Source organism: Cimex lectularius, unplaced genomic scaffold (assembly GCF_000648675.2).
Source record: "Cimex lectularius strain Harlan isolate CLEC.00 unplaced genomic scaffold, Clec_2.1 scaffold22, whole genome shotgun sequence".
Classification (NCBI taxonomy): domain Eukaryota; kingdom Metazoa; phylum Arthropoda; class Insecta; order Hemiptera; family Cimicidae; genus Cimex; species Cimex lectularius.
In genome coordinates, this window is record NW_019392657.1 from 1,356,414 (window position 1) to 1,369,131 (window position 12,718).

The 12,718-nt window shown below is 33.4% G+C and overlaps 2 protein-coding genes across 4 annotated transcripts in view; one reads left to right on the top strand and one right to left on the bottom strand.

The window, feature by feature from the left end:
- Positions 1-10,153, bottom strand: LOC106673951 (ubiquitin-conjugating enzyme E2-22 kDa). Of its 2 annotated transcripts, none has more exons than XM_014406355.2 (5): positions 9,221-10,153; positions 3,808-3,960; positions 3,661-3,743; positions 3,423-3,586; positions 1-576 (listed from the first exon to the last, which is right to left on the bottom strand). In XM_014406355.2, exons 1-5 carry the CDS (start codon positions 9,281-9,283, stop codon positions 440-442), a joined length of 600 nt encoding a protein of 199 aa, XP_014261841.1. In that variant the 5' UTR covers positions 9,284-10,153; the 3' UTR covers positions 1-439. The 2 variants fall into 2 exon arrangements, with proteins under 2 accessions (XP_014261841.1, XP_014261850.1); XM_014406364.2 differs by lacking the exon at positions 9,221-10,153 and adding an exon at positions 5,277-5,336.
- LOC106673928 (ribose-phosphate pyrophosphokinase 1) overlaps positions 9,007-12,718 on the top strand; it is a 23,864-nt gene continuing 20,152 nt past the window's right edge. For both annotated transcript variants that reach the window (XM_014406323.2, XM_014406330.2), the window contains exons 1-2: positions 9,007-9,136; positions 10,384-10,594. In XM_014406323.2, coding sequence (XP_014261809.1) covers positions 9,121-9,136; positions 10,384-10,594 — 227 coding nt within the window. In that variant the 5' untranslated portion in view covers positions 9,007-9,120. The remainder of the gene's footprint in view (positions 9,137-10,383; positions 10,595-12,718) is intronic.

Genomic DNA, 12,718 nt, shown 5'->3' on the forward strand with positions numbered 1-12,718 from the left:
TTATATGAAAAATTTATTAACGATATTCTTTGAGAATATTGTGAAATATATCTGCTGTTTTCATCCAAGCAAGTATTCCTGAGGTGTGACTTGTGTGTATGGAAATTAGTTTTAGCTAAATATTTTGGATAAATGCAATGACATGATAATGCATATTTGCTTGTTTAATGAAGTGGCAGTGTAACTAAATGCAATTATATATTAAAAAAAAGAAAAATTTAAAACAAAAAAAGATCATGAAAATACTATTCCACTTTGAAAATGTGAGCATAAAAAAATATATATAATATATATATTTGAAAAGACAAGTTTCTAAGTGTGGATATGTCCGTTGGATCGTCTTACGAACAATTTTCAATTTTGGAGGTAGAAAGTCGCTTCTTTACAAAATAAAAAAGAAGTACACGTGTGTAAGTAGGGATAACAATTGAACCAGTCCCTAGCTGAAGAGGAGCTCGGTAGCACGTTCCAGGTCCCAGTCATACGAAGAGAGTGCTGTCACGGCCTTTGACGACTCTACGCCCATGTCTTTCAGCCTCTGCATCTTTTTCGTACATTCCTCATCTGCTGGAGGCCCTATACATAAGAAAAAAAATCGTTATCAACTAAATTGTTACAAAAGTCCACATACACAAATTTTTTTATTTCTTTGCACAATTCGATATCTGAGCCATAGCGCCTACTATTATGTTAACATTTGTTGGTTCAAATCCCAGCATTGCCCTTAGAATTTTATATAATTATATTTTAAAAAATAATAATAAAATAAAAAAATAAATTATAAGGTGATGTGACCAACACGCTACAGGCAGTTTGACTGGAATTACTTTTGAAGTTGTTGGGCTTGGTCTGAGAGTTTGTGAACTTTTGTTGAACTAGCTCTGGGTTACTTATTGGGTCCATCTATACTTGCGGGTTAATTGATTTACACAAACACATTTTGGCGTTGTATCATCTTCTATGAGAAACCGTCTGTCACCTTGTCCATGCAGGACATTATATATCAGACTTTTAGAAAAAATCTAGAATGGATTGTTTAATTTTTCTTACTTATATGCCTTCCACTATAAACTGTGCAATTTTCAAATATGTACATGTTTTATTGGCTTGGATTTTATTGGTACATGTCACAGGATGCCAAAACATGAACTTTTTTTAAAAATCTAAAAACATTCTTAAACATGTGATTTCACAGTTTCTGGTCAGGGTTTGATGAAAAACAAAACTGCAACTACTTGCCAAGCTTTCTACCTTTACAAGGTTCAAGCCATCCTCAGGGTCAGAGTAGAAGGCTAGGTTGGATACTGGGTAAATTATGTAGCCAAAATTCACTAATTTCGTGGTCCGCTTGACCAATTGAAAAATGGCAAAAAGGAGGGAAAATTCAAAGGGTGGGGTTGAGATGGGAAGTTAGTGTCCGAGAGGATCGAGGTCACAATAACTCAAGTGGTAGAGCAGCTAGCCGAAGATCGTGGATTCGAATCCTGCTCGTGCCATTGACTTTTTATCTCAACTAAAAACCTTAATTAATTATGTAGCCAATGTTGATTGATCATGGGTGACTTGGGATCTAGTTTTTGGTCAAGGTTTGATGGGGGGGGGAACTGTGCTTACATGCTTTTGAACTTTATAAGACCATCCTAAAGGTACTAAGGATTTTTAGACTTTGACTTTGAGCTTGATCCAGATGTCAAGGATAATGACTGAGCTTTACAATAAATCAAGTTTAAGTGGTGCCTGTATAGGCTCATGCACAGAAAATTGACAGCAATTGAAACAGGCAGTGTCTTGACAAAACTTACTTATATCCATGAGTTCCTGCTACCTGATGAGCCTTTACCTTTTAATTCAGCTTTATACCCCGGTGCAATACCAATTAGGCTATTGTAACGTAATCCCATGAGACAACACAGACAAATTTTAACATATTCAATGTGGGTAACTCCACCATGGAGTCAAGCCCCTCTCTCTGAGACATCAAAGTTTGTTTTTTCATTTTAATTCGTATTATGCTTCTGTAAGGCTGGAACAGTTCAGAAAAGACTTAGTGAGAGCATCATTCCCAAGTCTTTAACCTTAAACCGCTAGCTAGATAGCACTTCAAATGCTAACAACTTTCTTCTAAATAAGAATATGTTCTAAATTAAAAATAAGGTTTGTCTTTACATAAAACTGATAGTTTTTAATGCTTTAGTAAATAGAAAAAAATTACAAGTTGTTTTGAACAACTTCTACATGAAAGATTTTTGTTGACTTACCTATTTTGCGTCCAGTTTTGTTGGAAATCACCTTTGACAAGGTACTTAATTATAGCAGCAGTTAAATAAGTGAATTAAATTTTACCTCTATTTTCACGTAATGGATGATCCAGGTAAATATATTTTTAAAAATTCATCAACTGCTCTCAGTTTTTTGAAATTATAATTTATATTTTTATTTTCCTAGATTGTGTAATAATCATAATATTTTTTCCAGAAACACGTAAAGTTACTACTACAGGGATATGCATTCCAACATGTTTTTTTTTTGTTTAATTTCACAAGAACAAAATTTTTAAATCATTCAGGTAATAAAAAAAATGTTAATATTTATTATTTTTTTAATTGTAAATAGTTCCGTTGTTTTAATTTTTTTTTTAATTTTCATTTTATTTATATTCTTTTGTAAAAATTTTTTAATTTTAAAAAATTCAAATGAGTGAAAAAATTGGAAATATCATTTTACTATTGTAAATACGCTGTTTGTTTTTTTTAATAATAAAAAAAATCATTTTGTGGCCTTAAAATAGAACTGAAAATATTAGAGAAAATTGTTCTTATCTAAAACAATTTTTGTTCAGCATGGAAATATTCTTCACACAGTGGTGAAAAAAAAGTCGTCAAAATAAGTTTTTGAAATGGTTTAGAATATGAAAATTCCAAATAATTTGTGACTAACAGTCACACCAAGTTGAATCACACCAAGGGAAACTGGACTAAGTGCATTGAGTTGCGGGTTTGCATACTCAGATTCTCTGTGTACGGTTGACTCTAGTGTGGAGCCACAGTCTAACATCTTACAAAAATGCACTTATGAGTCATAAAGCATGATTTGCTATAAATGAGAATCTAAATATAATACTCTAAATGCAACCTATCAAGTTTTACTAAAAAAAATAAGTAAATAAATAAAAAATAATAATAATAATAAAAAATAATAATCCCTTAGATGGATGAAGGTCTCAAATTTTGATCCCGCATTTAAGGAAGAAGGAAAAAGTTAACTAATAAAAATAATTAGAAATTTAAAGATTCTAGGTGAAGATATGTAAAAAAATAATGTATTATATTGGAAGAAATAAATTTTGAGCATTTAATAATAATTTCTGATTAGAACTTTTATGCGTAAGGATTTTTTTAACTTTTTACAATAAGTTCACATACCTCCAGCGTATAATGAAGTCCAGTACCTAGCTGTGACCCTGAACATATCCTGGTTTTCTTTGTACTGCTTTGCGACTACCGCATCCTGAGGATCGTCTGGCTCGGGAGATGCCATCAACGCCTGCAGAGAGAGCAAAACGGTGCGTAATGTCATTGCAGCCGCCCTTGAACGTAAGAAATTTTAACGAAAAACTGTTCAAAATAGTTTAACAAAAAGGTCAAATAAATCAACAATTACCATTGGTCTTTTAATATGTCTAAACAAATAGCGCCCGTCACGGAGGAAATGTTGGGATGCCATATTTTCGTAACAAAACGCACCTTTGAAACATATGTAAAGTAATTTTGACACGAACTCAGATATTCTGAATCATTGTGCTCATACCTTAGGTGGGTTAAAAGGGTACGTTTCAGGAATTTTAATTTCTAACACAAATCTACCGCCTTCGTAAGGAGTGTCGGGTGGACCTCCGATCTCGCCTCGAAGCTCTGTGTACGAATCTCCCACCAGTTCCACTTTTATAGCGCATTTTGCTACCTAGAAATAGATTAAAAAATAAATTATTGAAGTCAAAGTAAAAAAATAACAATAATAATACACTTTTCTTTACACTAAAAGGTTACCATGTTAAACAATTTTTAACAAACAAAACAATTACAATTGGTTATTTATAAATAATATATTTGCATTAATTGTCATACTGTGTCACATTGCAGTTTTATTATCTGCAAGACTATTTTAAATCATTCATCAATGTAAAATAATGTAATAAAATAGTATTTTAAACAATAAAACTGTGTAAATATATCACAGGGTGCTAAAACACCCCAGGAAAAATAAATACAATTGATTAATTTACACAACTTCAAAATAAATTGCCTAAGAACAAAAACAAAAAGAAGACAACTATATATTTTACTTCAATTAATTAAGGTTTTAAGATAAAAAAAGTCAGTGTCACGAGCGGGATTTGAACCCACGACCTTCGGCTTGATACGCCGCTACTCTACCACTTGAAGCCGAAGGTCGTGGGTTCGAATCCCGCTCGTGACACTGACTTTTTTATCTTAACTTAAAACCTTAATTAATTGACTGATATTAATTAGTCAAGCGGACCATGAAAAATAGTGAATTTAATGTATATATTTTACTTTAATTTAAACAAAAAGTGAACTTTCGTGCAAAGTTGTCATCATCTGGCCAAGTTAAAATGAACACAGACCCCCCCCCAAACAAAACATTGAGATGAATAATTGGAAAAAGTGGGAAAATTAAACCTCCTTGTATAAATTTATACAAATAAAATTGACTTTGTACCTGCAATTTCCAAATGGAGCATCTAAACATATTTGGCTATTGGCACCATAACTGATTTTTAAATAAACAAATTAGTTGCAAGTAAAATGTATCATTATAATGTTGACTCATGCAATTTAAAATGCTAATAAAAAACAGGATTTTTCAGCATACTTTATGATTCAATTATCAAGCTGTGGCAGAAAAATTCTCATTATAATCAGGGCTTTGAACTCTTGCTATCAATTTGGCAAGGGCTCCAAGATGAAAAGAAAAAAAAAAAAAACCTAATAATAGAAGCACATTTAATTGGCCTGAGGGCAAGACTAGTACACGTTAATTTAAAAATGTTTGTATCCTGGGTCGATTATGCCAAATATGGATGTTTAAAAAAATAACTATGCGTTAAAATTTTTCTAGATTTCAATTAATTAATAATATCCTTGATTGAAAACAACCAAGAAAGACAAACAACTAGTTATCTTGAGCAACTAAATAAATGTATTGTGAGATAAGATTCTAAATGAGAGATGCTGTCAAAAAGATAAAAGACTTGCCTTGTATTTTTGTGTTCTCTTTAACCAGCTGGGAATAAATAACATATGGGAGATAAATTGAGAGTTGAGGATTTTTAATCTATCTTCATTACAAACAAGGAAGCAGTCTCAATATGAAAGATTTACATAATTATTTTAATTTTTTTTTATTAACGTAGGTTAGAAATTAAATCTAATTTAAATATATCTTATCGATATAAACTTCATTAGAAGAGATAATCGAGAACAAAGAAAAAAAATATAAGAGAAATTAATTTGGCTATTTGGAATGACAGAAAAATAAAGTTACTTGATTAACTATATTCACTAATAAAAAACTATATACAGTAAAAACAAAAATATAAATGGTGTATAGAAAAAAAGTCAATCATGATATAGCACTTCGTACATGATAGTTAATTGCTATCTGGAGGGCAGATCCCTAATTCCATATAGCTCTACTCCTCGGATTTGAACTGAAAATCTATTTAGGTGATTATTCAAAAGCAATTAAGGTCTTGTTAAATGTTGATTAAATTAGGCTCGGCACCCTGCATTGCTTCTTACAACAGCTCGGAATATGGCCGTGCTTCAATTCACACATAAACATGTGATTGGACATTGGAAGATTGGTGATGAGTTCTCTTTACTGATGAGGTGAGAGTTGACCTCAAACCTTCAGATGGGCATAATTTCATATGGAGCACCAGAGAGAAAGGTAAACCACATGCTGTCTGATTCTTCAGGTGGCATTCCATGGTGGATCATTTATGTCTGTGCATTTCCTTAGACACCCACACCGAATCGGTTGTTATACGAGAAAAATCTCTAATTTTACAGAGGTACTTACAAGACATATTCAAAGAACATGTAGTGCCATCCCCCCCCCCAACATTGGTAAGAGATTCTTGCTAATGCAGGATAATGCCAGGCTCCAAGACCACATATTATGGATGACTACCTGAGTGAGGTAGGAATTGAGTGCTTAGTGTAGCCAGCTCAAAGTCCAGATTCGAACACATTTGGGACCAACCTAGCGACGTACGATGGTGAAACCCAGGTCCTAACACCCTAGAAGAGTTGGAAATGACCGTTCTTGTTAAATGAGAAAGAATTTCTCAGAATTTTATCAGAAATCTTTTCCACGGAATGCATAGGCGTTTAACAGATGAAATTCGTGCTGGAGGTGGAAATACTCGGTATTAAAGGGACTGAATTTTTTTTCTTCTCCTCATCATGTTTGATTGTATTAATAATAATGTGATTTTGAGTAGGCACTTTTCAATGCAAATGTGTGGGTCGATGAACATGTACTTTGGTCTACCTTTTCGTACTGTTTTAGTCTGTCAAGATGGGTTTAAGCTTATGAGGTGAACAACTTCAGCCATCAATTAGACCTACTGAACAGCAAAGATTGGCAGACCAAAATAATCAGAAATCGAATTACACTTCATGCTGTAATTATAATAATAACCATGGGATTTTATGATAAGTATGTTATTTGAATTGATAATAGCGAGTGTGTGAGTAGGCAATTTTCAATGCAAACCTGTGGGTTGATGGACATTGTCTGATCAACTCCAACCTTTTAGCCTGCAATTTCTTACTGTTTTGGTCTTTCGAGACGGGTTTCATCTTCTTCACACGTTCGTCGATCAGTTTGTTTCTAATTAACCGCAAGGATAGGAAGAATGAAAATTATTGTCACCCAGTTCTCTGATTTTTTCCCTAACCGAATAGCAAGGATTGGCAGACCAAAATAATCAGAAACCGAACTACATTTCATGTTGTAGTTGAAGTAATAATCATCAAAGGTAGACTGTCAATAAAGCCTTTAGCTCAAACTGTTTATTAATTTATTCGGGAAGCCTTTCACTTACCTTGTAAGCATCTTCAGCCTTATCCTAATCTTAATACTTTACATCTAATGAATTGAATGAAATAATTACATTAATGAAAGAAAAACAACATAAACCAGCTAACATGACGATGTACTCTGTTTTTTGTCATTATCACAATACAGAGTGACTGGTGATACTTGTCTTAAATTTCAGGTGTTTCTACTCACCATATGCAACAAAAAACTTCCTATAAATCCCTGACCAAACCTCATCGGTAAAAAAGTAATTTCGGGGTCCCCCCCGCCAACAATTTTTTAAGCAATTTTTCAACTTAGGTCCTAAATACTACTAAATTGCTTATAAACTTCAAAATTACTGATTAGAAAAATCTGGTTTGTGCCACCTGAAAGAACGTTATTTACTGTAAGAAAACTTATTTACATTGCAGAATTGATGAAAAAATTCTGCATTAAAAATTCAGAAAAAACAAAACTGTTGAAATTTGGAATTTTTTGAAAATGTTGGATTAGTAACTGTTATTAACTACAAGCTCTTGGAGCTTTTGCAAATTCCCTCAAAAGTTCCCCATTCAATTAGCTTCCAGCAGTATATCCACCTTATTGTAATGCGCTTTTGGAAGGCCCAAAAATTTTGCATTTTGTTGAAAAAAACTGGTGTCAATGAAGGGGGGACACATTTTTCCAGGAAATCTGTCTGGCTCTTGAGTTTCGTGGCAGTTCTTTATTGTTCGATTCAATCAGTTTGCTTTACGTTATCAGCTGACAACGTTCTCAGGTTGGTGATTTAAATTATATTTTTGTTTCCTAATGAACATCTTGTTGATAGCATTTCATTTACGATTACTGCAATAGTAATGCAACTGCTGCAAAGAGAGAATAGCAAGCTTGTTTTTTCGCATCGAGATGTTCCAGCAGATCGCACCTTCCAACGATTTCATCAGAGGCTGAGGGAAACTGGGTCTTTCACTTGAAATATGATGAAATAATAATCGTGAGATTTCCTACTTGGATCTGCAGAGTGATGAATCTGTAATTTGATTATTACCATCTTTTCTGGTTCTCACTGAGTTTGCCATCATCTTCAGTCTGAAATGCCTGACCAACTGACCCAATGAGAACAGACAGACCAACATAAGGATCAAATTATGGAAATAATGTGTGGTGTTTATTGACCGTAGTCGATTTAGTTTAGTTAACGATTATTTGGAGATCGTGAGATGTGGTCTGGTATGATATAGGTTTTAGAAAAACATTTTCTTTATTGTGCCAATGTTTTGATGTATATTGAGATCATCTTCAGGACCTGGGATTTATAAACATTTATACAATGCTAGAAATTCACTTTTTTCATCCTACTTGTATTTGTATAATTTAAACAATGTTTATAAATCCCAGACCCTGAAGATGATCTCAATAAAGATCGAAATGTTGGCACGATAAAGAAAATATTTTTCTAAAACCTATGTCACACCAGACTGCATCTCATGATCTCCAAATAATACGGAAATAATAATCATCAGAAATAAAACCATATTATAACATAAAATTTCATCATGATACGAAGGAATGAACGACTGCAATGAACAAAAAATTAGATTAGAATTGATAAGAGGTATGCTGTGTTAGGGGCAAATTTAACGTGAGTTTGTGGTACATTTTTGTTCTACATGCACATGATGAATTGGCAAAAAAATTCGGCAAGATATTTATTCTAGTCTGAAAATTTCAGTATTTGATAAATCTAGGGTTCATGGAAGTGAAACAGATAAGATATTTCTTTTCAAAGGTAACGCGGATTTTATCACCCTTTATTTTTTTTTTCGTTGCGATCAAGGAGAGAAAAATGGATTGACCTTTTTCTCTACGATTCTCAGATAAAATCGAAAAATTGACGCAGTTCAGTTCCGTCGTAACGATAGATAAAACCCAACGGATGGAAAAAAATGGGGAGATATTGCGAAAATAAGAGATTATAAAAGTAATGATGGAAAAGAGCCCGAAGCAATGACTGACCCCCTGGGTAAGTTAAACTTCTTTTTTTTTAGGCGAATAAAAAAAGGGTAGATTTTTTTGTTTTATGGTAAAATTTTGTAAAAAAACTCACCTCTTCGCTTCGAATCACCTCTTTGAATTCCCTTTTGATCCTTTGGGCAGCTATGTTGGCCATTTCTCAAACGCTTCCCACTTGGTTTATACTTTTCTAATCGGGACCCTGGACCCCTTTACTGCTTACTGGCGAAGGCACTCATGTTTTTTTTTTGAAATTTTTTTTCGGGTGGTTCTTTTATGTCTTTATGTCAATTTTTCTTTGTTTTGAATATTTTTCCTTTTTCCCCTATGGACTGAGAGAAGAGACGTTACGCTACGCGGAGGTTAACCTTTTTATCCAAGACCTTTATGATAACACACTTCCCTCAAAATTTTCAACTCGGGTCCTGTTTTTTTTTTGTAAATAAGAAGATATTAAAAACCCCTGTTTTTTTGATCAGACTCGACTTAGAATTCGAACGAAAAAAATGTGTTCCTATTTCATTTAAAAACGAATAATGTTTTCAAAAATAAATTATTAACGGAAAAGAAAAAAAAACAGCAGTAACGCGGCCCCCTCAGGTTTTATTTTTCTCAGGGAATTTTTTTCAGCTGATTTTTTGCCAAGATTTTCACACGGGAAAATCGGATCGCGTCTCGAAGAAAAAGGGTCGGAAAAAAGTAAAATAGTAACAAAATGGGGCCAATTTGGTTTTTGCATGAGGTTTAGTGATAAGACGCGATAGATCGATTATCGACAGAACCTGGGTAAATTCGCACTAGATTATCGATATATTAACATAATCGATTGTTTCATCGAGACATGTTTTTCTTTAAATATTTAATAAATTTAAAAGTTTTAATATATAATAATAAGTTTTATGTTTCTAAACCCGTTTTGGGTGATGAAATTTTTTTAAAAGGTTTTTTGGTGATGAAGTAAAAATTCTTCTATTATGATCGATGTGTCATTGTTATCAAAATAAATAATAAACATTTAAGGGGACAGGGTGAGTAATTAATTTAAATAAATTTACCTTTTTCGATTTAATTATTAATTTAAATAGTTTTAATGATTAAAAATATAAATGTGAGTACGTCGGTATCGATTGGTCAGTTTTTGGGACGGATCGATACGGGCAGAGGTCCGGTGGGTTGATCGTAGCGCTTCCCGTTGCGAATCGGACAACGGGTATCGTCCCGGCCGGAAGGAGGATGGGATTCTGTGTGGGTTTTCAGTGATGCCCGTCTTATCAGAGTCAGTACGTGCCAAGAGTCTGTTGAGGTCGAAATTGGAAAAGTCGAATCTCCCATTCATCAAGAGCAGGATGCCGAACATAAAGGTTTTCAGCGGGACGAGCCACCCGGAGCTGGCCCAGAGGATCGTCGACAGGCTTGGCATCGACCTGGGGAAGGTTGTCACGAAAAAGTTCTCCAATTTGGAAACATGGTGAGCAGACCTTGTAAAAACCATTCAGTCTAATTTTTTTTTTTTTTAATTAATAACAATCCGGTTTTTCAACTTTTTTAACCCCTCAAATCTTCACTTTTCCAGTCTCTTAAACACTTTTGTATTTCAAACTTTAAAAAAATCATCAGCAATGCCAATAGAAATTGAAACTTAAGGTTAAAACATGCATTGTTTATACTGTATAATTAAATTAGTTTCTACGTGTCTTCTGATTCTAGAAACATTGTTGAACATGAACATTTTTCACTTGCGACACATTATAGAACCTCTCCAGCAATCAGTTTTATTCAACAATTTATAACACTTTGTCACTTTAAGTTTGTGGGTTCGACAATTTTCTCATTTAACAGACAAATGGTTAACCGATCGTATAATTTGTCCCTATGTATGCAGCATTTATAGTTTTTAATGGTCAGTTATTGTAATAGATGCTTCGTGGTACACTTACAAACTTCACGTCGACTTAACGTCGAACGAGAACAATTTGCCCCTTCAAATTTGTAGTTGGTCTCGACCATTTTTCTTTATGCTTACATACAGCATTTATAATTGACTAGTCAATCCTGAAACATATTCTGAATATAAAATGGTCAGTCAGCCAATCATAGTTTGGCATTTTATCTACATGCAGTACATGCATCATTCGTTGTAAATGACCAATCAGCCATTATAAAAAAAACTCATTTTACACTTAAACTATAATTTTTTCCTTTTAATTATCTTGGTCGTTGGTTTTGCGTACTTAACGTCGAACAAGAACAATTTGTCCCTTTAAATTTTTGGTTGGTCTCGACCATTTTCCAAATGGCCATCAATTATACAATTCGTTCTTATGTATGCATACAGCATTTATAATTGACTAGCCAATACTGAAACACATTCAGAATGTACATGTAGACAAATGGTCATCCATTCATCATACAGTTCAGCCTTTCGTATACATGCAGCAATATACCAGTCTGCCATTATAAAAAATTACTCATTGTATACTTGAACTGAATTTATTTGCTCTTTAATTAGCATTCGTCGTTGGTTCTGCGTACTTTTCTCATTATTTTCTAGACGTACTATTCTGGATTTATATCGACTTACCGCCGAACATTAACAGAATAACATTTTTTAATTACATTACATTTCTCCATGTAAATTTTCAGTTGGTCTCGGCCATTTTCGGATTATACAGACAAATGGTCAACCAATCACAAAATTTATCCTTATGTATGCATGAAGCATAATTTGTAAATGCCAGTCATTCATTGTGAAACATACTTCGTCCTTCACTTATACTTTGCTTCACTTATTTATTTGCTTAATTAGCACTTAACCATTTTATCGCCCACGGTTTAACGTCGAACATGAACAGAATAGATTTCATTTTCTGTACATTACATGTTATAAAAACAAAAGGAAATTTGCTTTTAATTATCATTTGTACACACTTGGTACGTGTCTTCTCATTCTACTGTGAAACGCTATGTATCTTGATTGACATTGTTCGAACTTAACATGAAAACGTTTCTTTTTCACTCGCTTTATACATATTGACATGCGATTACGGCTATTAATATAATAGTTTATCCTTATGTATATGTACAATTCATACTTAGTAACTGCCTGTCATTCATGAAACATAACTTCATTGTACGCTTTAACCGTCCTTATTTACGTTTAATTAGAATTCATCGATGCTTCTGTGTACTTTTCTCATTCTTTTCGAGATGTACGATTCTGGATTTACATCTGCATTAATGGAAAATTAATCAATATTTGTTTAGTGGTCATAATTGACTGTATTAATTATTCTTTTGATCTAAGGTTTTTGGTTGAGATGGAAAGCCGAAGGTCGTGGGTTCGAATCCTGCTCGTGGCACTAATTTTTCATCTCAACCAGAAACCTTACATAAAAATTATTTGGAGATCGTGAGATACGGTCTGGTGTGACGAAGGTTTTAGAAAAACATTTTCTTTGTCGTGCCAACGTTTCGATCTTTTCAATTAATTAAGGTTTTTTGTTGAGATGAAAAAAGGTCGAGGTCACGATAGCTCAGGTGGTAGAGCAGCGGCGTATCTAGCCGAAGGTCGTGGGTTCGAATCCCTCTCGTG

Bases quoted from the DNA above. Each gene is read 5' to 3' on its own strand.
- LOC106673951 (XM_014406355.2), bottom strand. From the start codon at position 9,283: ATGGCCAACATAGCTGCCCAAAGGATCAAAAGGGAATTCAAAGAGGTG. The intron at 3,744-3,807 runs GTATGAGCACAA...TATGTTTCAAAG, and splicing joins ACCCTTTTAACCCACCTAAG to GTGCGTTTTGTTACGAAAAT. The intron at 577-3,422 runs GTATGTGAACTT...TCTTATGTATAG, and splicing joins GACTTCATTATACGCTGGAG to GGCCTCCAGCAGATGAGGAA.